The 25,782-nt window shown below is 41.0% G+C and overlaps 4 protein-coding genes across 7 annotated transcripts in view; 2 read left to right on the top strand and 2 right to left on the bottom strand.

Moving 5' to 3' along the window:
• The window catches only part of LOC138954391 (uncharacterized), an 81,517-nt gene that overhangs the window by 48,358 nt on the left and 7,377 nt on the right, over positions 1–25,782 (top strand). The gene's annotated exons all lie outside the window — the stretch shown is intronic.
• Positions 281–25,782, bottom strand: part of LOC138954387 (uncharacterized) — a 25,860-nt gene continuing 358 nt past the window's right edge. Inside the window, exons 1-9 of one of the 4 annotated variants that reach the window (XM_070326250.1) lie at positions 15,926–15,982; positions 13,996–14,136; positions 9,995–10,071; positions 8,881–9,214; positions 7,422–7,562; positions 6,454–6,534; positions 5,975–6,082; positions 4,552–4,632; positions 282–2,683 (exon numbers count right to left, since the gene is read on the bottom strand). In XM_070326250.1, coding sequence (XP_070182351.1) covers positions 2,439–2,683; positions 4,552–4,632; positions 5,975–6,082; positions 6,454–6,534; positions 7,422–7,562; positions 8,881–9,214; positions 9,995–10,071; positions 13,996–14,065 — 1,137 coding nt within the window. In that variant the 5' untranslated portion in view covers positions 14,066–14,136; positions 15,926–15,982 and the 3' untranslated portion in view covers positions 282–2,438. The other 3 variants (XM_070326251.1, XM_070326248.1, XM_070326249.1) reach the window with 3 other exon arrangements.
• Positions 16,695–19,718, top strand: LOC138954390 (uncharacterized). The gene is made up of 3 exons (XM_070326253.1): positions 16,695–16,957; positions 17,747–17,999; positions 18,552–19,718. The coding sequence occupies exons 1-3, from the start codon at positions 16,695–16,697 to the stop codon at positions 19,446–19,448; spliced, it is 1,413 nt and encodes a 470-aa protein (XP_070182354.1). The 3' UTR covers positions 19,449–19,718.
• LOC138954386 (uncharacterized) lies at positions 23,336–25,153 on the bottom strand. The gene is made up of 3 exons (XM_070326247.1): positions 24,823–25,153; positions 24,234–24,450; positions 23,336–23,935 (listed from the first exon to the last, which is right to left on the bottom strand). Exons 1-3 carry the CDS (start codon positions 24,951–24,953, stop codon positions 23,336–23,338), a joined length of 948 nt encoding a protein of 315 aa, XP_070182348.1. The 5' UTR covers positions 24,954–25,153.

Here is a 25,782-nt window from a genome sequence, read left to right as displayed (position 1 = left end):
GATAATTAATGTTGTCGCCGTAACGGTAGCATTTACGGAAGTCTCCCCAATGAAAACAAAATTGAAGGGCATATATCTCTATTATAATGGATCCAAGAACAGCTCCAAACTGTTTCCCGGTTTGTTCATGGGAAGGGGTTCGCGATGGCGCAGTGGATAGGGGAATATCAAGACAAGGGAGGCAAATGGGGGCTGAAACAATAGGGCGACGCGTTTTTCGTCGCCCTATCACCTAAGTACATAATTTTCATATATTAGGGCGACACAAGTTCGCCCCAACTCCCATTTGTATAAGTATATATATATATATATATATATATATATACAGATTATTTAAAACACTCCACTGAATAGTCCACACAATCAAAACAACTAGCAGCATCTTTAGTAAGGTCTATGCTTTTTCAATTGCAACAAATGAAAAATATACTTTTGTTTCTAACAGAAAGTAAGAAAACTGCCAATTTATCCTTTGTATTATAGCTTCCAACAAACGTATAGCGACGATTGAATAATTTTGCCCCAGGTGACAAAGAAACATACAATAAAACTATTTTCCAACTTCTTGTCTCTCAAACAAAATTGAAAAAGCAAATCTTCAAACATCCTGTTAAAATAGGCCATTTGCCTCCACCATCGTTGTTTTGACAGCACATGCTGAAGTGACCTTTTGACCGATGCCCATGAAATACCAAATTAAGCTGATCTAAAGAGCCAAAAGTAAATGTACCATAAATACACTTTATATACACTCAAAATCTTTCTTTATTCTTTATTTCTTTATTTGGTGTTTAACGTCGTTTTCAACCACGCAGGTTATATCGCGACGGGGAAAGGGGGGGAGAAGGGATAGAGCACTTAAAATCGAAATCAATCATTACATGTGAAACACCACTATCATTGTGTTGACATTGAAATGTCACACACGATGACCCAGTGTTTATGATACGTTATGATTGTTTTGACTTTCCTACTAGCGGACCGTATGGTAGTTTGTGGTCACGATAATAAATAATAATGATCACACGATGACCCAGTGTTTATGATACGTTATGATTGTTTTGACTTTCCTACTAGCGGACCTTATGGTAGTTTGTGGTCACGATAATAAATAATAATGATAATAAAGTTAAAACGGCTATGCCTACGATGCCTTCGGGCCTTGTTTTTGGCCGATTTGAGCGAAATTGCTGTTATATATTGCTCAGCCAACCTTAATTAGAGCAATCCTTACCCTTGTTATCCCAAAGAAGTACTGTACGCCCCCTGCGGGTTAGGGGGAAGAATTTACCCGATGCTCCCCAGCATGTCGTAAGAGGCGACTAACGGATTCTGTTTCTCTCTCAATAAAATGTCACACACGATGACAAAGTGCATATGACACTTTGATTGTTTTGACTTTCCTAATAGCGGACCTTATCTTTACTTTATTTGGTGTTTAACGTCGTTTTCAACCGTTCAACGTTATATCGCGACGGGGAAAGGGGGGGGGGGGGGGGGATGATGGGATAGAGCCACTTGTTAATTGTTTCTTGTTCACAAAAGCACTACCAGAGCTGGACTCCAAGTTTAACATTGGCGAACGACAAGAAGAAGAAGACAAAAGCACTAATAAAAAAATTGCTCCAGGGGCTAGCAACGTAGTACAATATATGACCTTACTGGGAGAATGCAAGTTTCTAGTACAAAGGACTTAACATTTCTTACATACTGCTTGACTAAAATCTTTACAAACATTGACTATATTCTATACAAGAAACACTTAACAAGGGTAAAAGGAGAAACAGAATCCGTTAGTTGCCTCTTACGACATGCTGGGGAGCATCGGGTAAATTCTTCCCCCTAACCCGCGGGGGGGGGGGGGGGGGGGGGAGCGGACCTTATGGTAGTCTGTGTTCATGATAATAAATAATGATAATACAGTTAAACAAGGGCAAAGCCACAAAGAATATGACTCACTTGCTTATATTTTGTTTTGTTTTGCTGATGTAATCACATGCATTTTATAAGTGTTCATAGGTTTCATAACCAAGACGAGTTTTTATCATGAAAGCTTCCATTATTTGAAAAGTTTTGAGTGTTCAATAGGTGGTCAGTTGTCAATACATATATAGCCTCGTTTTTGCTATGCAAATGAATTAAAAATAGCCAACTGCCTCCACCATCATTGTTTTGACCGCATATTAAACTGACCTTTGGATCAGTGCTAAGAAAGGTCACATCTAGCTTATTCAAAATGCCAAAAATGATTTGCATAAACACATACTAAATAAATCATTTAACATAAAACACAACCACCAGTGTGCTCATAGTCAAAATTAATAAAAACAAATAAAGATAAATGTGTAAATCATTGTCCAGTACAGCTCAAGACACAAACCTGCACTAGATATATATCCACTTAGTGGTAGTGATCAGCAACAACATTGGAAAGATGATCAGTAGCTGAAAAGCTGAACATTATTTAGTTTCGCTGATTTCTTTGCAAAGCAGTAATCCTGTTTCGTACATGTATAGTTCTTGACGTGTAGCCAGGTACGAATTATCAGAGTCTCTTCAGCCTGAAGGCACTTCTGGATATCCTCTTTTCTTGGCAGCACTTGCGTGGCGATATATTTTAACAAATGAGCCTCCACTGCCTTCACCTCCTCCTCCAACCACAGTCGACATGGCTGGCTTGAACCTTTGTGGACACAGATATCACAAGACCTATTACCGGAGATACAAAGGTTAAATATGTTATCGGATTAAAACTTTATAAGGAACAATCATGCCAACTCAATATGAGCGCCGGGTAGTCTGGTGGTCTAGGCCGACAACTCGTGATCTCAGTGTCTCTATTTCGAATCTTGATTGGGCATGGACATTTATTTTCCCGAGTCAACATTTGTTCTGATTCTTCTTCGTGGCACTAAAGCTAGTACACTAAAACTGTCACATTTTCACTGTCAATCTTAGTGCTGCTTACATTTTGGTTGTTCAATGTAAGTTAGATATAGTACCTCCTCTTTTTTCCAATTCCTGGGACTCCCGTCCCCGCCTCTAATACACGGAAGTGTATGTGGGCGTAATCCATCAATTACAAAAGATTTCAAATCTAAATTAAAACCGGAATTACAGACCCTGTACACATTCATTTTCAAAGCATGGGACAGAAGCCACGAATGGGCATGAGAAGTGGCAGGTCAGTTAGCCATTGCACTTGTTAACTGATCCACTTATTTATTCATTTTTAAATAATTATACAATTTACTGCTTAGTTTTGAATCAAGAAAACTGAGCGACAGCAGAAGGCCATTTTGATATGTTAAAGCACGTACGGATTTGAACTGCTCTTTGACAAAATGCCGCTCCTAGTTAGATTAACAGTTAACTCGTTATGAACACAGACCTGTTTACATCCTGCATTAAAACCAGTCATAAAAACACTCTCCAGAAGCTACCTTTTTTTTTTGTGGACCGGCTCGTTCATTTTATTTAAAGATTTTCTTTAAAGTTTTTCAATTCAAAGAACTGTGATCTTTGCTATATTGGAGAAAGATTAATGGAGATCACTTTTAGACTCAAAAAGACTTTCAAATTCCGGCAACAGCACAAGTCACTGACCGTAGCAAGAGATAATGTCGAAGCACAGACATACTGGTCAAATAAACTCGATGCGAAGCAGGCTCATGTTTTGCCAAACACAATTTGTTTGTTTCCATGTTCATTTGTGTACTGCATTTTGTAAATAAACTAATGCTGCGTCTAACCTCGGGACACGTTCGCTTGGTTCGCGGACGAACGACTGCAGTGACTCATGACTGACTAGCTTTGTTGTTGCACTGATCTCAATTCGATCACCAAAATGCAAGTGATTCGCTCTTCTTAGACTTCGCCAGACACTGCCACTTGACTTGATAGTTTTGCCGATATTCCTGTACAACTTGAGCTTTTTTGGTTGGCATTTTGTCCCCAGAGAGATCGGCCTTACGCTTACGACCCATGTCGATCGGACCGAATGCACAAAAACCACGCGTTGACCGACAAATACCTTGTTTTTGCACATGCGCAGACAAGGCTGTTCCGGTCGGCCTTGAGCTAAAAGGGTTTCCGGGAAATCAAAATCCCGGTGACTACTAGTACTACAATTTCGACTTTAAATTTTCACACACGGAAATGGTTCTCGTGACCGGAATTTCCGGTAGATTTCCGTAATACCGGAATTTAGACCCTAAATCCGTAATAATTCCGGGAGGGTAAACAGGTCTGTGAACATACTCTATGTTTCCTTCCAAGTGCTTTAGAGAAGGGTATTACCGTACTCAAAAACACAATAACTATACGCTCCTAGTTAGATTAACAGTTAACACGTTATGAACAGGCTCTATTTTTCCTTCCAAGTGCTTCAGAGAAGGATATTACCTTACTCAAAAACACAATAACTATCTAGTTTACTGGTTTTGTTCTACTTTAAAGGAATAACTTTTGTGTGGATTGAGTCAGCTCCTTAAAGCTCAGTTCACAAAGAGAAAGAAGAGGTATAAATACAATGATTATGTTTCCACTCACTGTTGCGCGTTGCCTTTGATTTGAGCTTCTTTGGTTTGGAATGGCTCCACTGTTCAGGTAGGTACTCATTGTCAGTTGAACCTTGGGGAAAAAAAAAGATGATAGATTTTCTCAGCTGGCTTATCTTTATTTCAAATCATTTGATAGATTATGCAAAATAGCAAAAAAAGAACAACAGCTAAAAGACATATGCTTTTAAATATCAATTTCGTTGTCAAATAACTAAACACAAGAGTTTCCACTATGGAATGCGGCCATTCAACAACTAGGTAATGGGCGCTTAGTTAATCGTCCGTACATGACGCCAGCATTTCTTTCTTTCTTTATTTGGTGTTTAACGTCGTTTTCAACCACGAAGGTTATATCGCGACGAGGGAAAGGGGGAGATGAGATAGGGGAAAGGGTGGAGATGGGAGGGAGCCACTTGTTAAGTGTTTCTTGTTCACAAAAGCACTAATCAAAAAATTGCTCCAGGGGCTTGCAACGTAGTACAATATATGACCTTACTGGGAGAATGCAAGTTTCCAGTACAAAGGACTAAACATTTCTTACATACTGCTTGACTATAATCTTTACAAACATTGACTATCTATATATATATACGACTTGTGTCTGTCTGTGTGTGTGTGTGTGTGTGTGTGTGTGATTGATCGCCATGCACGGCCAAAGTTCTCGATGGATCTGCTTCAAATTTGGTGGGCTTATTGACAGAGACCCCGGACACAACCTGATCGATGAGATATTTCAACACGTGCTCTCAGCGCGCAGCGCTTAACCGATTTTCGTTTTTCACTGCACGTTACTATTTTTAGATCTCCCTTCCTTCGTGCGCTGGCGTCAATCGATATTCCCGTTTGTACGTTTATATTTAGAAGGTCACTGCACGTTACTATTTTTAGATCTCCCTTCCTTCGTGCGCCGGCGATGCCGGCGTACACCCGGCAAAGCCGGGTCCCCGGCGACGGCCGGGTATTCGGCTCTACTTCTTCCCGGCGAACCGGGTAATCATCTAGTATTCTATACAAGAACCACTTAACAAGGGTTAAAGGAGAAACAGAATCCGTTAGTCGCCTCATACGACATGCGGGGTGCAGAGAAATAAGGATGTGGAAAAGAAGACTTTTAGTAAGTGAAATAAAGGTGATGGATCCAGTCAGGTAGAAATAAGACAACAAGAAAAGAATTGGAAAACTGCAGGGAATAGTAGGGAGAGTTTTCTTGGAAGGAAATATAGGTGAAAGGACTGGTAAGGCAGAAATAAGACAAAAGAAGAGAAGAAACAGAACCGTTAGTCGCCTCTTACGACATGCTGGGTAGCATCGGGTAAATTCTTTCTAGTCCCAACCAATATGGGACTCCCCCTAACCCGCGGGGGGGTGACGCCAGCATGTTTCTAAATTAATTTATATGCAATAAAGCTTACTTTCGTTAGATGACGCTGAAGGAGAAGTGATCTGTGTGAATACACTGCATCTTGTGTTCATCATTGCCACACCAACAGGAGAGAATGTCCAGGAGGAAGGGGGCTCGCCTGGGGACATAATAAAATTATAATTAATTATTTATTGTATTAATTATGTTATGTTCAAAATAAATAAACGTGTGTTCGGTGTTATGAGTGTACAGGAATGAACTATTCTTCAAAGGTACAAATACATTTCAGATGTAAGACAATCAAATGCATCAACGAATGCAGTTCTACCCCTCATCCTTAACCCCCACCCACCCCCCAACATTGACGCCGTAAAAAAACACCTCCGACAAGCGTGTTGGACACAAACAACTCTGTGAGTTAAATTCAAGCTGTTCCCACTCGAACACAGGAACCCCCTGACCTTCATCCATCTCCAGTCGCGCCCCCATGGAAAATTGGTTGACTAAGGAGAAAGATATATACTGAACTGTTTGAGCATGCACTGCTGTCAGCAGCACACCGTTGAAACTTCCTTTGGATTTCTGGTGCTTCCTCATCATCAGCAGAATCTGACAAATACAAAAACATGAATAACCCTTGTGATATTACCTCATTTTTTGTTTGTTTGTTTGCTTAACGCCCAGCCGACCATGAAGGGCCATATCAGGGCGGTGCTGCTTTGACATATAACGTGCGCCACACACAAGACAGAAGTCGCAGCACAGGCTTCATGTCTCACCCAGTCACATTATTCTGACACCGGACCAACCAGTCCTAGCACTAACCCCATAATGCCAGACGCCAGGCGGAGCAGCCACTAGATTGCCAATTTTAAAGTCTTAGGTATGACCCGGCCGGGGTTCGAACCCACAACCTCCCGATCAAGGGGCGGACGCCTTACCACTAGGCCAACCGTGCCGGTCATATTACCTCATGCCAGGGTGACAAGTTTACACTAAATAAGTAAATGTATTCACTTTTACATGGAATGGCAGCTACAAATAAGAAATTAAATCTACTATGTTACTTTGTGGGAGTGAGGAGGGGGGGGGGGGGGGGAGAGAGAAAGAAAAGTCATGTTTGCAACTACAAACTTAAGAGACTTTCAGACACTGAACAGCGACATCGCCATTCAAATATGTCCTGTCCCCACTCCAACACCATGTAGATGGGATGGATTCAGCCCATATTGTCCCTTACTGTCACCTACTGCAGTGGAGCGCTGCGGACTTAAATTAAGGGCCCCTCCTGTTTTTGAACACCAGGAGCTATCTAGTTTGCTGTTAGGTAGGCACCGGCTCATCTTTCCTGCTTCCTTACTTTCTTTTACTATCAACATTCTGTTCACAGTTGTTATTTCTGCCAAAGTGACCAATCGCATTTGTTTTTATCCGAAACTGGGAGTGCTTGCAGTACTGTAGTTGATAGCATGCGTACACAGAAGAAGAAGACTTACTGTCAGGTGCAGCTGTAGCAGGACAAGGTTGATGCATAGGCGGAGAGGGCTGGTTATGTGGCGGTGCCAAAGAGTCTTTTGTTGCGAACCTTCCTGATGCAGATCGTTCTGGAATAGGGCTGTGACCCTTTTCAACAAATTCTGTAAATAATAGTTACAATATGATAGAATAGATAAAATCCTAGATCGCAAGTACAAAAGTTTATGTAGTAAGTACCGTAGTATTAATGTTTGCTTTATTGTGTAATGCAAATTAATGTTAGCACAATATATCACATTGTAGTGTGCATTGAAGTATGAACGTTCTCAATTTAGATTTAAAACAAATACACTTAGTGTACACTACATTGGGGTGTGCACGTAAAAGATCCCACGATTGACAAAAGGGTCTTTCCTGGCAAAATTGTATAGGCATAGATAAAAATGTCCACCAAAATACCCGTGTGACTTGCAATAATAGGCCGTGAAAAGTAGGATATGCGCCGAAATGGCTGCGATCTGCTGGCCGATGTGAATGCGTGATGTATTGTGTAAAAAAATTCCATCTCACACGGCATAAATAAATCCCTGCGCCTTGAATAAAAATTGAAAAGAAAAAAAATCCCTGCGCTTAGAACTGTACCCACGGAATACGCGCGATATAAGCCTCATATTGATTGATTGAAATAAAATTGTATTGGTGGTTCAATGTCACTAGCCACAACAAAGGCGATACCAGAGAGAGGGAGACCGGGATTCAAACCTGTGACTATGAGAGTCAGAGGAACTATATGTAGTCCACGCTGTGTACCGAATGAGCCATCCCAGCCCCCCAATTTAGAAGAAGAAGAAGAGGCAGAAGAAGCAGAAGGAGAAGAAGATGAATTTAAGAATACAAAAAAAAGGTTATTACAATACTAGATTTAGGGATAGTCTAGCTGTGTTCATTTTGTGCAAAAAGAGCAAAGGAATTCATGTTTGTTTGTTTATTTGTTGCTTAACGTCCAGCCGACTACGCAGAGCCATATCAGGACGAGGAAGGGGGGGATGAAGGGGGCCACTTGTCAAGCGATTCCTGTTTACAAATGCACTAACCCATTACTTGTGTCCCAGCAGGCTTTAGTAAAACTAAATTAATACCTACTGGAAGATTACCAGTTTCCAGTATGTTAAAATAGGCTTAACCTATCTACTGCTGGACTTACATCAGAACACTAACAGATTAAACTATACATGAATCGCGAGACAAGCGGCAAGAGAAGAGATTTTTGGAAAAAATACAGGTGAATGAGCAAGAAGGCAGAAAAAAGAAAAGAATTCATGAAGAAAAAGAGAGCATGACAGGAAAGAGGAACCAAAAATCTACCTAACAGCAAACTAGAAAGCTCCTGCGGTTCCAAAAACAGGAGGGGCCTTTAATTTCATAACCGCAGTGCCCCACTGCGGGAAAAGGAATTCATGTTCAAAATGTCACACATACCTGCCTCCTCATCCGAGGTGATGGCTTCATCTTCAGCCACTTCCATCTCATCCAGGGTGCAGCGCTGGTGGTCTTGCAGCTTCCCCTTTTCAAGGGCAAGGAGTAATTTGCTGACTTTGGCCAACTGCATCATGTCTGATGGGAGGCGGTAGTACTCGCGGTGTCCCATAAACTGAGCAAGGGCATCCAGCTCGTTGTCCTTCAAACTGACTATCTGGGACAGAGTAGCAACCTGCTTTCGAAGTGAAGTAGATGTGATGAACTGTGGCTCTGCCAACTGCGCTGATGTCACAAACTTTCGAAGCGTGTCAGATCCCCGAATGTGCCCCTCCGACTGAAAGAATGAGCAAGAAAACACAAATTTGTTGGAGCCGCTGACACCAGCATCATCCCTTTTTTGCACAAGCAGTTCCACAGCTGCTTTCACCTGTGCAGTCATGAGAATTGGGACAATTCGGCCACGTTTTCCGATTATCTCAATCCTGGTCAGCTTGTTACATAGGATTTTTTCAAATGTGCTAAGTGATTTGAAGACATCTTTCACACAGTCACAGCACCGTCGGAGGATGCCATTTTGGATGCGTCGTAAGCGAGACTGAGCTTCGACAACATTATTATGCAGTCCGCCGATACCGACAAATAGCCTACCTGGAAGCTTTCGTGGGCACAGAAAATGAGCCAGAGGACTTCGCTGATACTGCCTGGCGCACTTCAGTTCCTGCCATCATTCAGAATTGCCAAATCGAACAATCAAAAAGAGTACGACTGAGGAAGTAACTGGGACATTCTTCGCTGTTCCTTCCAACTGGCAACTCAACTGAACTTGTTAGCCTTTGTTGGTGATCTGTTTCGACCGTATATTTTTGTTCTTTTTTCATTATAAATGCCTTATTTTGTCTGAGAAAAAGAACCAGTTGCTGAAAAAGAATGCACAACTCTGATGCATGTTTTTCAGAGGCAAAAGAACATAGACTGCAGATAGCAAACATATTTCATTGCCTTGGTCATCACAGGAAACTCACAAGTAATGCAGGTCAAACATTTAACAAATCAAATCGCAAAAACAAAATATCTTCAGACAGGGCAACAAATAATCTACTCTATAAAAACTCACCATTTGGGAGTCAACTGAGTGATGGCTGCTTATAGAGTCCTCTGTCACAAGCGCCTGTGGTTCGAAGCTGCAGTCAACTGTAGGAAAGACAGACAGAAAGCGCCTGTGGTTGCATGATGCTTGGGACTTAACCTGTTTTTGAGCTTCATATTTCCCCTTTACGTTGGTTTACAGTTAGAACAGTCTAGTTAACTGTTTTCATATTTGTGTATAATAAATTTGATATGGGAGATTTTACTTCATTCGTACTGAAGCTTGCGTAGAGTCCAGCTAGATCAGCTGTAAGTCCTATTTCATAGACTGGACTGGAGAAAGGCATTATGGTTTGTCTATACATGCGACTCAGTTGCAGTCGCCCTCTTGTTCCTGAATCAAGCTGAAGCCAAATACTGGTTGAACTCCGTATATATATGTATCGTCTATCGTCAGACTACATCGTCTGTCTTCCGTCTATCGTCTGTCTTCCATCTACCGTCTGTCTTCCGTCTATTGTATGTCTTCCGTCTGTCTTCCATCTATTGTCTGTCTTCCGTCTATCGTCTGTCTTCCATCTACCGTCTGTCTTCCGTCTATTGTATGTCTTCCGTCTGTCTTCCATCTATTGTCTGTCTTCCGTCTATTGTCTGTCTTCCCGTACGAAATGAACATATATGAACATATAAGAGACATATAAGAAACCTATAAGTTTCTTATAAGAAACATATAAGTTTCATATATGACAAGTAAAAAGCTATGTATGTCAGTTGTAGGAATAGGTTTCTTATAAGTCTCTTATATGAAAAAGACCCCAATTCATATAAGAATCATATATGAATCATATATGAGAACCTGCACTTCCAGAAACCTGTAGTTCTCTTAAATGTTTCTTATATGAATCTTATATGACTCTTATATGAATCATCACTTAGTTTCTGCATAGGAGAATTCAGGACTTAGAAAAAATATTGGACAATGCTGAATTACTGGCAATACTGGCTTTCATATATGTTTCATATATGAACAGGAAGTGGATGGTTTGCCTTGAGCATTATCTCCCCCTGACTGAACGGCCATCTTTGTGACAGCAGCTCTGTGAGGATGTTTAGCAGAAAATCAGTGAAAGAGCAGGACTAAAATGCAAAGTTCTTACAGAAATAATTGGACTTGATGTATGAATATGTGAAGAGAATGTTTATGTCATGCTGATGTTTGTGGGTGGCTGGCAGCCCAACCAACCCAACAGCTTGACACTGACAGGTTTGTGTTTTTATTCAAAATCCAGAATTTCCCTCCATTATCTGTTTTACTTTACAGTTCTGGTTCTGCATCAGGTGATCAAATCATGTTTACCAGCACTACTTTGGTTCAAGCAACAAGAAACTGTGACAGCTGTGCATATTCAAGAAAATTATTTGTGGCTGTAACTTGTTTGTTGTTTCTTGTTCATAATTTCAAATTTCAAAGTATTGGATTTGAAGAGGACAATGCATGTCTTACTCCTCTTCTTGTGACCAGTGATTTAGAGATCTGTTTGTTTTTGCCCTCAAAATAAACACAACTTCAGTAAAGATATGTATATATACTGAACCAAAAGGTATTTTGCAGTTGGATTCATTATAATTCAAAGTCAAGACAGTTAAATTGGGTTAAGCAGGTGTTATTTCCGTTGTAAACACAAATGTAGGTCAAGGTCGTGTGTCTAGTATGAGACATACAAATATCATATATGAGACATAAAAGAATCCTATAAGGGAGATGTAGGTTTCATATAAGATTCTTATAAGTCTCATATATGAACATTTCATATAAGAGACCTATAGCTTTCTTATAAGAGAATATAAGATTCATATAAGAGACCTATATGAGCTCAGGTTATAGGTTCATATATGATTCATATAAGTTTCTTATAAGAATTTACCTCATTTGCATTTAAAATACCTATAAGCCACATATATGAAATTGTCATACAAGACTCTTATAAGAATCTTATATGAAATTGGGTCCAATTTCTTATAAGAACGTTTCGTACGGGTTCCATCTATTGTCTGTCTTCTGTCTATTGTCTGTCTTCCGTCTATCTTCTATCTATCGTCTGTCTTCCATCTATCGTCTGTCTTCCGTCTATTGTCTGTCTTCCGTCTATCTTCCGTCTATTGTCTGTCTTCCATCTATCGTCTGTCTTCCGTCTATCGTCTGTCTTCCGTCTATTGTCTGTCTTCGATCTACCATCTGTCTTCCAACTATTGTCTGTCTTCCATCTATCTTCTGTCTATTGTCTGTCTTCCGTCTATCATCAGACTACATCCCAAGAATTCAGCATTTTCTCTAGTGGGTCCTCTATTTTCTCTGTTAACTGTGGGTCAGTCCATTCATCAGATTGGGATCTGCATATATATGAGCGTTGCATAGGCAAAGGCAATATTGCCGATTCATTACAAAGCACTGGAAAGACCGTCTGCTAGACTGCAGCTACTAGTTTTGCAAGGTGTGTTGCAGGAATTGAATTTTTACCAGGGATGTATTTCATAGACGGCAAGAATTTAGTTTTTGTACAAACTATATCGTCTGTCGACCAGTAACAGAAGCAAACCTGACCAGGTATGTGCATGCAAGCACTTAATTCATCCACGGTGATGAAACAGGAAGCATGCTTTATTGTTGTAAATATATATATAGGATATTGAGCAGCTTCCGTTGACATATATGGCCTTATGACCGAAATAGGTCCATGTACATGTGAGACTATCAAATCATAACCCTGAATTCTCCAATGTGTATCAGAATAGCAATTTAACTACATATCTTAGTCATAACTAAACTGTGTTAACTGTAGTGTGATCACCCCTCCAGAAGTATTGCATAACAGTTAGTTAGTCAGGGGTTCCACTGGGTTTTTGCTTTTTGCGTTTGCATACACAACATGACTGAAAAAATGCGTATGAGCCGGGGAAAACGCGTACCATTACAAACTTAATTGGGGGAAAAAACGCGAAGGAGAAGTGTGTTTTTCTCACTACGATTGAGAAGACATGCAGTGTTGGCGTTAACCGGTAATTACCGGTATTTTACCGGTTGAAACGAAAAAATCCCGGAACAAAATTGGCTGCCGTTGATTTTTAGAACTACCGGTCTTTTTTCGCTGGCAAAACTATAAAACCAGTACTCTGAGCTGGATTCTAACTGGTTCCAATGACCAGCCTACCGTTTTTTTCTGGACTGTTTGCTTCATAAAAGTTTGCGTACCGGTTTGAAAAAAGTACTAGCGCCATCACTGGACATGATGATGATAGGTAACTAAAAGAAGTCCCTTCATCAGATTCTGTTCTTTCACTTTCCGACGACAGATCGGTCTGTTTGCGTTTTGCAGTGGCTCTGTACAGGTAATAGGCCTCTAAGCGAGGAACTGAACTATTTGCATGGCGCTAAATGGAAGATATTTCAGCCTGAAAAACAATCACTGTGGGTCAGTCCGATGTAATCAGAGTAGACCCGGACACCCCTGGCCTGTAAACTGAATCGGCAGTGCACCAAACTAATGGCATGTGTGATAAGGCAGACCATTGTTTTGCTGAACACAGCAGGATCAATTATTTATTCTGTGACTCATGACCCCCCCCCCCCCCCCCCCCCCCCAAAGAAATGTAATGCAATCTTCCTCTTCGGTAGAGCTGGTCATTCATAAGGCTATCGCCGGTGGCAGTGACCTAAGGAATAAAGATTCAATTCGGTAGAGCACTGGTACTATGGCCTCTGGCGATAAGTACACGAGTGTTAACAGTGATGAACAAGGCGGGTGGGGAGAATCAGAGGTGGGAGTTCAGGTGCTCTCTTCGTGGCTATTTAGTGTTTTGAGTGCAATTGTAATTTTGCGTGACAAAATGCAACATGTCGGTGAAAATGTGTACGGAGGCTGAAAACTGCGTATACTTTTGTGTGTGCAATAAGTGGAACCCCTGAGTTAGTTCCTTACTTTCTGGTTAAATCTTGCCTTTCAACAAAATAAAAATGGGATTACATTGTACCTGGATGATTGCTGGTGTCATCTGGCAATGGTATGGCAGGTAGACTCTTAGCCAGTGCAGCCTGCACCATTCTTTGGCCGTATGAGAAATGTGGGAAGTACTCCCTTGTTTTAAATCTCTGGCCTCGGCCTCCTGGTTCCACTAGTGACATAATAGAACATTTTATTAGTAAATTTTCATTTGATTAATAATATCATCCTACATACGTGAGAGAGACACTCGTGAGATAATAATCGTTCAAATCACACGTGTGTATATCATGTAAATGAGGTCATGTCAAGCAAGTCTGGCAGGGACCTGTTTTTCCACTGCTTATGATGCCAAAGTCACCGAGACAAACGTCATTATAGAAGAAAAAAGATTGCGCTCGCTAATTACCTTCGATGAATTTTTAGAACTAACACGTCAAGCCACACTTTCAGAGTGACGTTTCTTTGCTTTGACGTAATAGATTGCACGAGGCTTTAGAAGAGATCGAGGTTCCAAAACAAGCGTCTTCAATTTAGCTGCCTCGACTGCAGGACATTTTCAGTAAAATACACGTAAGTACAGTATGTAGGATAAACAGAATACTACATGGCTTGCTGTTTTGTACCAGATTTACACTCGTTGCTTTTTAAAATAGTGAATAGCTCGCTTTCGCTCGCAGTTCAATATTTAAAAAAACAACTCATGAAAATCTGGTACGACACAGCAAGCCATACATAGTATTCTCTATTTATACTTCCCTAACTCACATAAAAGCATGTGTACATTTTTAATTGAGAAGCATTGTCATTCAGGTGTGTCTGATCCAAAGGAGTTGGACTTGGAGTATGATGAGAATGCATTATGTCTTACCACTGACGAGTCTCTGTCAGATGATGAATTGTATGATGCCGAAGAAGGCAGTGAGTTTTCTGACACTGTGACAGTGACATTGCGTCAAAGATGGTAGTGGTCGAGGGGGACCATGGGTTGAATGTCGAGGAGAGAAAAGAAAAAGAGAGCCTATACACTGTTCAATTAGCGGCTATGCTAATTATTTTGTCTGTAATGAACTTAAGTTGATGAGTTTGGGGGAGATACAAAGTACCCGAGCTACTGTAACCGGACTGCCTGGTCTCTGGGAAGAGACAGGGATAAACCATGCACGGAAAAAGTACATCATAGGTTTGAGGGGAAGCAGTAATGTCGTGGACAGGAGAAGAAAACAGAACAAAAAGAGGATGAAGAGAAAAAAAGAGGAACAAAAACGTGTGCGTGTGTATGGGTAAAGTAAAACACAAACAGTAGTTGGTTTTTTTTCAACAGACGGATTTCGTCCCCAGAACGGAAGAATGGCTCCAATACATGATAAGTCCAAAGTCAGTCCAGCTTCGCCCGGTCAAATAACTCTTCACGTCCTGAACACATTTCCCTATTGCTAAGCCTCAGTACCGTAAGGATTTGATGAAAATGACCAGAAAGTGGGTATCTGTGTGTGTCAGACATGACATTTATGGGTTTTATGTTATAAAACATGTATGTAAAGTATACACGTATAATACATGTATGTATTATCATTATGAGTAGTTAATTAATGAAGAAATCATACTGTCATTTTAATTTGTAACTAGTATGCATTAAATTGACAGAAGAAGACTCATCGTGTAAAAAGCAGAATTAATGATTCGCATGCCTGTTGGACCATGATTATGGGGGAGCCGAGTCTCCACTCACTCACGTGCAACAGGTGAAAAGCATGAACATATTTGACGATGCACAGAGCAGAGAGCGACGTGATCGAGTAACCGGACTTTACGGCCACGCCAGGAAGTCGCCGCGTCGGCTGGGTGATGGTGGAACAAAGAGATGAAACTTTCTTTCTTTATTTGGTGTTTAACGTCGTTTTCAACCACGAAGGTTATATCGCGACGGGGGAGATGAAACTAAACTACATTAAGCTTACAATTTCAATGTCAAGCGATTGTCTGCTTCGAGTCCCAGCACTTGTTCTGCCCCTAATACACCACTAAACAGTTCCGCGGCCATTGCGACAGTGCGCATGCGCAGCATTTTTTTTCGAGTAAACAAGAAGCGTCTTTCCAGCTTCTCAGCAACTTGAAACATGTGCGATTTGAGCGAGATTTCCATCCAGAAGGTGCGACTGTGGAGCACTGAAGCATTAAAAGCCTTTTTGTGTGTACGGAAAAAAAGTGTGGAAGGTGCACACGAGGAACTTGTAGCTAGGTAAGTTTTATTTCTTCGTTATTTACTCTTTTCAATGATGCGATGTGTTGTTCCAAATGGAACTTTAGACCGGTTTCCCGCCCAGTAACACTAACAGTTGCTCTCTCTTCAAATATACTTTTCAGTCGATTAAGTCAGTAAGTGCCGTTGATCTGGACACGTACTCTTACTTACTAATACTAAGAAGCAGAATTACATTCGTGATGCTTAGATGTTGTGATATAATGTAGGCTACAGTTTTCTATTTTCACTGAATCTGACATGTTTTACTAAGTAACCGTACAACAAACATGGCCATGCATACTATTTCTAAGTTGCCACTGCCGGTTTGTGTAGCTGCTAAGATTACCTCAGGCTGTTTCAGTGAGTGTCTCGTAAGTTTACATATAATGGTAATGAGGGGGGAAGGGGAATGCCTGCCACAGGTGCAAAAAACTGTGATTTGATCTCAAGGCCTTTTTGTTGTAGAGCTTTTGCTGCTTTGGAAGATGGGATTCCTGTCGACCATGAAGCAGAAAATGCAGAGAGGGTGCTTCTTCAGGAGTACAAGAAGAAGTAGTGCGTGGAAAGGGGTGCTTTATCCTGATCCATTCGCCATCACAACTGGATGTAAAGGGGAGCAAGATGGGCGATTCCTGTGGCCGAGCGTCTTCATCACTGACATTAGTGAATACCTGAAGCAGACGGCTGCATGTGAGCTCGACCTCGTGCATCGCCTCATCAACGAGTATAAAGAAGGAAAGGCTTACAGGTAGGAAACCTCTCTACTTTTTTTTTAAATAAATCAAAAAGAGAGGGGTTCAAGTTGCAAGTTGAAATGCAAGATGGTTTTTGAGGCCAAACAACATTTTGGTTTTGATGAACAGGGAATGACTCAAACCTGAAAAAGCAGTACACTAGTATTTAATACACACTATAATTATGCCTGTCACTGTCAGCAATATATATGCAACATTTTCTGGCAGGCTAGAGTCTTTCTTGTAGTTACTCGAGTACTTGCTGGCAGGTAGGTTTAGATTTTGATATTTGGCCAGGAACAAGAGCCTGTATGTGAGAATAAGAGGAAGATAACAATGAAAATGTACTCACCATAAACACAAACAATAAAAACACAAATAGAACCTGTTTCGACGTATGTCTTTGTCAGCTTAAAAAAAAGAGAAAATCAATAAAGGCGAAGACAGCAAATAAAGTTACACTAAGTAGTACATTTTGATTGTTATCGTGTTGTTTATCTAAAATAAATCAACATCTTATAAAAAGATGAAGTTTTAAAGGTGAGTTCTATTGTGTTTTAGTTTATAATATGATTCCCTCCTTTTGATGACTTGGTTTTCTCAGATTTTTGTTGTACAGGGTCTTACTCTTAAAAGGGGGGTTCCACTGTAGTAGTATTAATTTTCAGGTTTAATATTGTGTACTTTGCAGTGGAAGGCTAGGACTACCAGTACCAGTACCACATGGAAAAAAATAATAACTCGGAATTACACTGCCGGTGTGTTCATTAAAGTAATGTGTACACCTCTCTTAAATGTTTCAGGTACTACACCTGCGAGAGGGTCCGCAAAATCAAGTATCACCCAGTCCGCACCACCTCTGCCAACTGCTACCTATCCGCCAGTGTCTACCCGTCTATGTCCACACGGAAGCCATACAAGGTGTGGGTTATGGTTTCAAAGAAAGGTGAAACCACTGTGGGAGGCGAGATCCAGGCGGCTTACTGCACCTGTCCTTCTGGATTGCTCGGATCCTGCAACCATGTAGCCGGGCTGCTTTTTCGTGTGGAGGCAGCTGTAAAGGGTGGGGTCACGTAGAAAAGCGCCACAGAGGTGTCTTGCCAGTGGATCATCCCAAAGGGTCCTGTTGGCAGGAAGCCACAGGCTGTCCGTGAAACCCTCCTTTCCAAAGACAAGTACGGGAACAAAACAACGTACGAGGAGAAGCGGGCTAACAAGCAGGTCAGAGATGGGTACACTGCTTTTTCTCCACATCAGGCAGCTGAACTCCAAGATGCAGAGTCCATGCGCAACAGAAGGAAGCCCCTGATTGTATTTTCGTCAGAATCAGAAAGCGGCTTCCACCTGTCTCCAAGAGCCAGCCATCACAACCACCTATTCCCCAAAGTAATCAAATCCTGCCGCCCGTTTTCATACAGTCAGCAGCAGGATGCACTTCGGGGGAGGAACTAGTTGGGACAATGGCATTAACAGAACAGGACAGAGATCTTGTTGAAACTGAGACCCGATGTCAGGCGACCTCATCCAGCTGGCACAGTCAGCGGCTTGGTAGGATCACTGCCTCGAAGTTTGATATTGTGTACACCAAGTCTTTGACTGCATAACCAGGTTACTGTCAGCGACGATATGGGCGACCCGCTAGCAACTTCCTTCATAACAGAAAAGCACCTAAACACGCCAGCTGTGCGACATGGTCGTGCATTAGACCCTGCAGCAAAAGAGGCAGCAAAGATTGAGCTGCTAAAAAGCCACACTAATTGTATTTTTAAAGATTGCGGTCTTTTTCTGTCTGTAAACCATCCCTTTCTTGGAGCCAGTCCTGATCTCCTTGTGTCTTGCTCCTGTTGTGGACATTTTGTGGTGGAGATTAAATGTCCTATATCTGTTGCTGACTGTGTACCCACAGCAGACAACATTCCATATGTTCATTTAAACCAGGGCAACATGAGGTTGAAAGAAAGGCATGTTTATTTTGGTCAAATTCAAGGTCAAATAGCTCTTACAAGTGCAGAATTTGCAATGTTGTTTGTGTACTCTGTGCATGGTCACATCTTTGTGAAAGTTAACAAGGACACTAACTTCTGGACTGATATGTGTGAAAAGCTAACATGGTTTTGGACCAGGTTTGTTGGTCCCAAACTTCTCAAGGCCACGAATCCTGTGTGTTCAGCTGATCTTCCCTCCTCCTCCTCATCTTCCCCCCCTTTACCCACCATTATGCCTTCTTTCCCTGCAGGCCCCTCCCTACCTCAACTCCCTGTTGTTAGATACACCCCGCGGCGTGTTCTTAAAAGAAAGAGGACGACACCTAAGATTGCTCCTATGTACCTGTGTGGGTGCTGTGGTGATGACATCCCTGAAAATCCACAGGATTTTAAAGAGTTCTCCATACAGTGTGATCACTGCCCCCAGTGGTACCACTTCAGCTGCGTAGGAATCAAAGAAGGGGAGGTTCCAGATGACGCAGACATTTGGAAATGCCCAAAGTGCGTCGGTTCCCTTTGATGTGTGGATTTTCAGAGATGTTGTCACTAGACAGCAGATTGTAGTCATATTTTGCTGTTGTACATTTTGCCTTCGACTCAGAAATTTATTGAATTGCTGGTCTGTTGTAGGTTCTACTGTATACACTCTACATCATGTTAACTCAATCTGTTGAATAATGTGAGGAAATTAATGGCATTTTCAGTCATATAATGGGCTATACAATCAACAACATTATCACAATGCTGTCAAATGAATATGCCTAGTGTTTTTTTCATGTCCATTTTCGTATATTTTTATTTTATTGGATTTTATCAGATTTTTGTTTTGAGTTCTGAAAAGGATGTTCCCCTGTACGCAAATGTTATCGACTTTTCCTGGACTACATGTGTTATTTGTATGTATTATATAACTAGATTTCTTTCTTCTCAATCTCAATATGTTGTTCATTGTCAAGTGGATGAAGTCATCAGCTTTGAACTGCTGCTAGTGATAATGTTTAACAACTTCAGTAAAGTTAATTTTGAGCTGATTGTATTGTGTGTATTTTGTTATCAAGTGCTGATATGTTTGACCTTGTGCTGTAATACTTTGTCTTATCTCTCCTTCTCCATTACATAGTAGGAGAAGGCAGATTTTGTTCATCACATTGCGTCATACAACCATCAACCAAAACAAAAAAATCTGAGTCAAACATACATTTTTTTCATGGGAACATGTTATGGCAAGTGCACCTGCACAGGACAGGAAATGGAAAGTTCAAACAAATGAAAACAAACCAGTAAATTGCTTAAGGTTTCTGTTGGCCACTCTGGAAACATTTATTTTACTCTACCTATAGTCCTTCATTACATTTATCAGTTATTAAATTATTTACATACATACAAAAACAATAAGAGCTTATAATATAATTAATCGGGGGCAAAAGTATGGCACGGACAACTGCTCTGGTAGAGGCTAACTCATTCCAGTGACAGGAATTAAAGGTTAGGACAGCTGGCGCACAATTACCTGAGAAACATTGGAGTGTGTGGGAGGAGAAGAACAAAGCAAAAGACAAGAGTAAAGACAGCGCAAAAATAGCGAGAGAAAAAAAACAGTGACCTAGTGAGATCAAACGGAATGTAAAAGACAAGAGTAAAGACAGCGCAAAAATAGCGAGAAAAAACCCAATGACCTAGTGAGATGAAAGGGAATGTAAAAGACAAGCGTAAAGACAGCGCAAAAAATGAATAGTGAGACAAAAAAAAACCCAGTGACCTAGTGAGATCAAAGGGAATGTAAAAGACAAGAGTAAAGACAGCGCAAAAATAGCGGGGAAAAACCCATTGACCTAGTGAGAGCAAAGGGAACGTGGAACAGTGTAAAGGGAGTAGATCACAAAGTGAGGGTGATATGTCACAGGTTTAGTGGTTTGAAAGGTCAGTGGTCATTGGTGATGTAAACTAGTAGCAGGGTAGACAGAGCAAGGTAGATTTCCGTCTGCCATTACCATATATACTCCCTTGTCACTAGAATTTCTATGGAAAGTGCAGCTGCAGTGGAGAGAGATTGCAGGGAGAAAAAAGAGAAACATACAAATAAATTAAAAAAAAGAGTGAATTTAAAAGGTTGCTGCTCCTGGCCACTGTGGTGAAATTTATTTTCCTCTACCTATATTTATTCATTAAATGTATCAGTTATTTACATACATACAGTGGAGAAAACAAAAACAATGTTGATTATCTCCATTGAAGTAATAAAAAATAAAGAATAAAACAATTTACAGTGGAGATACCAATTACAATCAATCAATCAATGAGTCTTATATCGCGCATATTCCGTGGGTACAGTTCTAGGCGCTCTGCAATGATGCCGTGTGAGATGAAATTTTATACGGCCAGTAGATTGCAGCCATTTCGGCGCATATTTACCTTTCACGGCCTATTATTCCAAGTCACACGGGTATAGGTAGACAATTATTAACTGTGCCTAAGCAATTTTGCCAGGAAAGACCCTTTTGTCAATCGTGGGATCTTTAACGTGCACACCCAATGTAGTGTACACGGGGGGGAGGTTCGGACACCGAAGAGAGTCTGCACACAAAGTTGACTCTGTGAAAGAAAAAAACAGTGACCTAGTGAGATCAAAGGGAATGTAAAAGACAAGCGTAAAGACAGCGCAAAAATAGCAAGAAAAACCCAGTGACCTAGTGAGATCAAAGGGAATGTACAAGACAAGAGTAAAGACAGCGCAAAAATAGCAAGAGAAAAAAAACAGTGACCTAGTGATGATTGTCTCCCTTGAAGTTAGAAAAAGAGAATAAAAGATAAGTAAAGTTGATTGGAAATAGGGTATTTTGGGGGGAAGCATCAAAAGTAGGGGAAAATAGGAAGGAGAAGGTGGCTAGACCAACAACCGTACAAGAAGCTAAAAATGTTAGGTTTAAATAACAAATTTCGTGAGGCTTGTTCACGTAGAATAATGTCTGCAGGACCGTCTGAGTTCAATGGCGATCAACCACTGCTTGACGCTTATTTCATGGTAGATGATTGTCATAAGCACAGCACCATAACATATTTTTCCTACGCGGGTTCGGTGGTCTATATGGCCGGTAAAGCTTGTCCTTATGATGCAAATCTCCCAGGCTGGCTCGTTGGGGAAACACTTGTGATATGGCAGGCTGGGTTGGGTAGACAGGCTGGAGGAAGTACCAACTGTGTAAGAAACGAGAAAAAATATGACAGTTTATGCAAGAAAAAGAGAAGCAACAAACATTCATTGTGTGGATTGAACGCTCAGTGCGCTTTAGATACTATTTGGTAAAAGATAAGGTAATTATGTACAGCATTCAGGCTCGACACTCACCGCCCTTATTCTATCTATCATTTGGTTACTGATAAGGAAGGGGTATCAGGCACTGTTATGAAATATATTTTATCATATAGGTTTTACAGTAGTGCAGGTGATCCAGCACAGAAACCTGTACCGGGAAATCAAGCAATGGTTTTGTCTTATAGTTTATGTAACTCACCTATCTAGCAATGGAATAGAAAACTAAACAAAATAGCTCTAATTGGTGTCTGCTTAAAATTGTTCCACAAAACCTGACGTTAGTACATTTATGGTGCCATTCTGGACATTTTGTGACGAATTGGAATGTTCAAGGGACACTCGCTGTCAGTGGAGCCTAATCACTGTAGATTGACATCTTGAAATTACACAAGGCTGCACAAACAAGGATTACATCATCAATATTGTGCAAAGCAGAAATAGGGAGCTCATTGCTTAGAATTCTGAAGGTCTTGAGTCGTCTGATCACTTGCTCTACAAGGATCCTTCGATTTGCTATTTTTTTTAGTTTTCCTCACTGCTGCTGAAGGCATTTGTGTCTGTCCCCTACGGCCTGGTGGAATCTCCAATCTCAAAGATTGCTGCTCACACAGATCAGCAATGGAAAAGCCTTTGTCTGCCATAAGGGTACTGCCAGGGGGTATTGTTTTTAGAAACTGTGGCTCCTCAGTGGCCGCTCTATCAGACATCCTACCTTCAAAGGCACGCGACACAAAAGAAATCATACTATTTGGTAATACAGAAACCAACACCTTCATCGTATTGTGGTGCTTGTACTCACTCCAAGTTGCACTTTGGAATTTTATGTCCTGTAGAGTTTGTATGAAGAGCTCTGTGCAATCAATAATTCCCATCAGACGAGGCATGTCTCTGTAGCGCCTTGGTTTGCTTGCCTGAACACTTACTTCATCAGGGAGGTAGACCATCTTTCCAAGTGTGGCTGCTAAGGCTGATACCCAAGATGAAAAAATCTTACCTGCCAGACAAGATGATATGCAAAACCGATAGGCCAGATCCTCAAGGTCTAATCTTCGTCTCAGTCGCATGGAACACCAACAACATCTCATCAATACTATCTAAAAAAAACGTTTAGGGCCAAAACACATTGGCTGATTGATAAATGTTCTTGCCTTTTTGGAATGGTTGACTTTCCCCTGCCATCTTCTTGTCACAAAGGGTGAAACTAATCCATGAATTCTTCGGAAGAGACTGGTTGTGGCCATACCAGTGTAATACGATACGTTTTTGTGAGAAATCAGATTTCTGAATAACCGTGGCTTTTTCCTGTCTGCGTTCTTTTTCTTTGCCATGTTTGCAATCTGAAGTTTTAACACACACACTTGCCTTTTGAGTCTATTGTTCTCCTTCGTCAGCTTAACAATTGCAACAAGACTGTGTGCATAACGTCTGTACATATGTCGGCAACGGTTTATAAAAAAAACCATCAACAAATAAAAAGCAAAAACATGTGCACCCAGACATTTTTCTGTAGCGAATGGATCTTGCTCAGGGCCAGAGTCACACTCTTCTGGCAATCCACTGGCTGCTCCATCCATCTCCCTTGATGATCCTTGGGCCTGGCACGCCTCAAACTGGGATTCCAGATCTCGCCTTGCCCGTTTTCTTCTGCCTAGCTCGTGGTCTGGTTGGGGGATGTCTCTTAACACTCTGGCAGCCTGAAACATTCCCAGTGTTCATACAATTATTAATTATGGTACAGTAGTATTAAAATAAAAAACTATTATATCTTCATGCAGGGCTCTCCACATGTTGTTCGTTTGGGTTCCTGTCTTGATTTGTTCAGTTTTCAGAACACACTTAAAGAAGAAGAGTCAAATCACTCAAGTTGTAAGGCACAGACAGACACATATGTTACGAGGAACAGCATGTGTGAACAAGTACATTCCACACCTTCCTTTTTTGCATACACACAACAAATATGAAAAGAAGGTTATTAAAATAAAAATAAATTACTTTGTGTTGAAATCCAGGGTATCCCAAGTTTTCTGTTGGGAAGGGGTTCTCTGCAGTTGGGTTGCCATCAAGAAAGTGTCGAGAACAAACTCTTGCATCTTTCGCAGGTGAAAAAAGCTTGTGTCTCCCGTCTGCTGTTGTGTCTTCACGGCTGATCAGTCGAATCCACTTATCCCGTTGTGATGGTTTCTTCTTGCGTGTTGGAAGCGGATGCAAGCTGTTGAAAACAGACACATGTAACTATTTATGGCTCTGCAAAGCAGTTTTTAATTACTTTTTGATCACAGCCATGTTCCAACAACATGAATTAATACCACACAAAAAACAAGAAATGGAAACAAGCAGACAGAGAGAACCAAAATGTAATGTCAGTAAACTTCTTGTTTTGACCTCATGCACGGCAGATTCAAACACGAGTCTTTCGTGCAGTGTGTAGTTTTTTCTTGTGTTAAAAGCAGTAAAAATGCAGGTCTAGCTATTCGGTTTTGTAATCATGCTATATAATTTGCAGAAAAAACCCATTAAATCGCACGCATGTCAGGCAATAAAATAATAAGTTTATGAAGAACGTTTTCAGTGTTGCGCTTACCTGAACGGTGGTTGGCATGAACAATCCACAGACTCGTGTGAAACCTGGTGAATTTGGCAAAGTTTCGCTTTCCATTTTTCAAGACGGTAGCTTCCGTTGCCACAATCAATCATCGGACAGTGGTATGCCATTGTTTAAATCGATAATCGCTGAACTTATCGCAGAAGCGTCGGACGCGTCAGTCGAAGAACATACGCGAAGCTGTGTTGCAGACGATAGTTTTCCTCGAAAAAAGTACGCAGCCAATGAGAGGCGTCGTTGCGGTCACGTGAGTTTTCTTCTTCGTTCCATGTAAGCGTCGGAACTGTTTAGTGGTGTATTCGTCGATAATATCCCCAAATTTGTCTTTACTGACTGTATCAGCATCACCAGAGATGGTCCCAAAATCTCCGTGAAAAAAAAATCAATACAAATCCATTGCAAACTACCAAAACGTTCACCAAACGAACGAACCGCGGAGCAGCTATGTGCTTGTTTACAAAGGAAGTGACCTAAATGTGGTTTTCAAGCACAGAGAGCGCTTCCGTCCTGTGAGGTCATTCCTAAGTATAGTAACAAAGTCGTGCGGTACAGGACGTGAAGAGTTTTTAATTAAATAAATCGAATTAAAAAAAAATATAGTCGCACCGTGACTGACTTATTCGGTCTCCCTAATTCAACAGCTACTAGGCCTAAGGCGAGATTGAAATTTGAACATTGGAGCTAGATCTCAACCCGCCTCAGGCTCCTACACATAAATTCAGCAAACAAGCACAGACTGACACAAACAAAACATAGTTATATAAATACTGATAAAATCAGTGCTATTCGATCGCTTGTACGCACAGCTAATCTCAGAATCTTTCGGAAGTTAAAAAACCAACATGCATCGTGCCTTCTCAGTATAAGAGTATTTAGATCTGTGCACCACTCACCATAATTTGTTTTAATGTATAAGACTCTTGCATAGTAACCTGTACC

This window comes from Littorina saxatilis, unplaced genomic scaffold (assembly GCF_037325665.1).
Source record: "Littorina saxatilis isolate snail1 unplaced genomic scaffold, US_GU_Lsax_2.0 scaffold_388, whole genome shotgun sequence".
Taxonomy (NCBI): Eukaryota; Metazoa; Mollusca; class Gastropoda; order Littorinimorpha; family Littorinidae; genus Littorina; species Littorina saxatilis.
The sequence above is the reverse complement of the archived record's forward strand: the minus strand, read 5'-3'. Positions and strand labels throughout refer to the sequence as shown.

Excerpts from the sequence above, each read along its gene's own strand:
- LOC138954390 (XM_070326253.1), top strand. The coding sequence starts at position 16,695 with ATGGGATTCCTGTCGACCATGAAGCAGAAAATGCAGAGAGGGTGCTTC. Across the intron at positions 16,958-17,746 it reads AAAGAAGGAAAGGCTTACAG|GTACTACACCTGCGAGAGGG; the intron begins GTAGGAAACCTC and ends TAAATGTTTCAG. Across the intron at positions 18,000-18,551 it reads TTTTTCGTGTGGAGGCAGCT|GTTACTGTCAGCGACGATAT; the intron begins GTAAAGGGTGGG and ends CTGCATAACCAG.
- LOC138954386 (XM_070326247.1), bottom strand. The coding sequence starts at position 24,953 with ATGGCATACCACTGTCCGATGATTGATTGTGGCAACGGAAGCTACCGT. Across the intron at positions 24,451-24,822 it reads TCATGCCAACCACCGTTCAG|CTTGCATCCGCTTCCAACAC; the intron begins GTAAGCGCAACA and ends TGTTTTCAACAG. Across the intron at positions 23,936-24,233 it reads ACCCTGGATTTCAACACAAA|GCTGCCAGAGTGTTAAGAGA; the intron begins GTAATTTATTTT and ends GGAATGTTTCAG.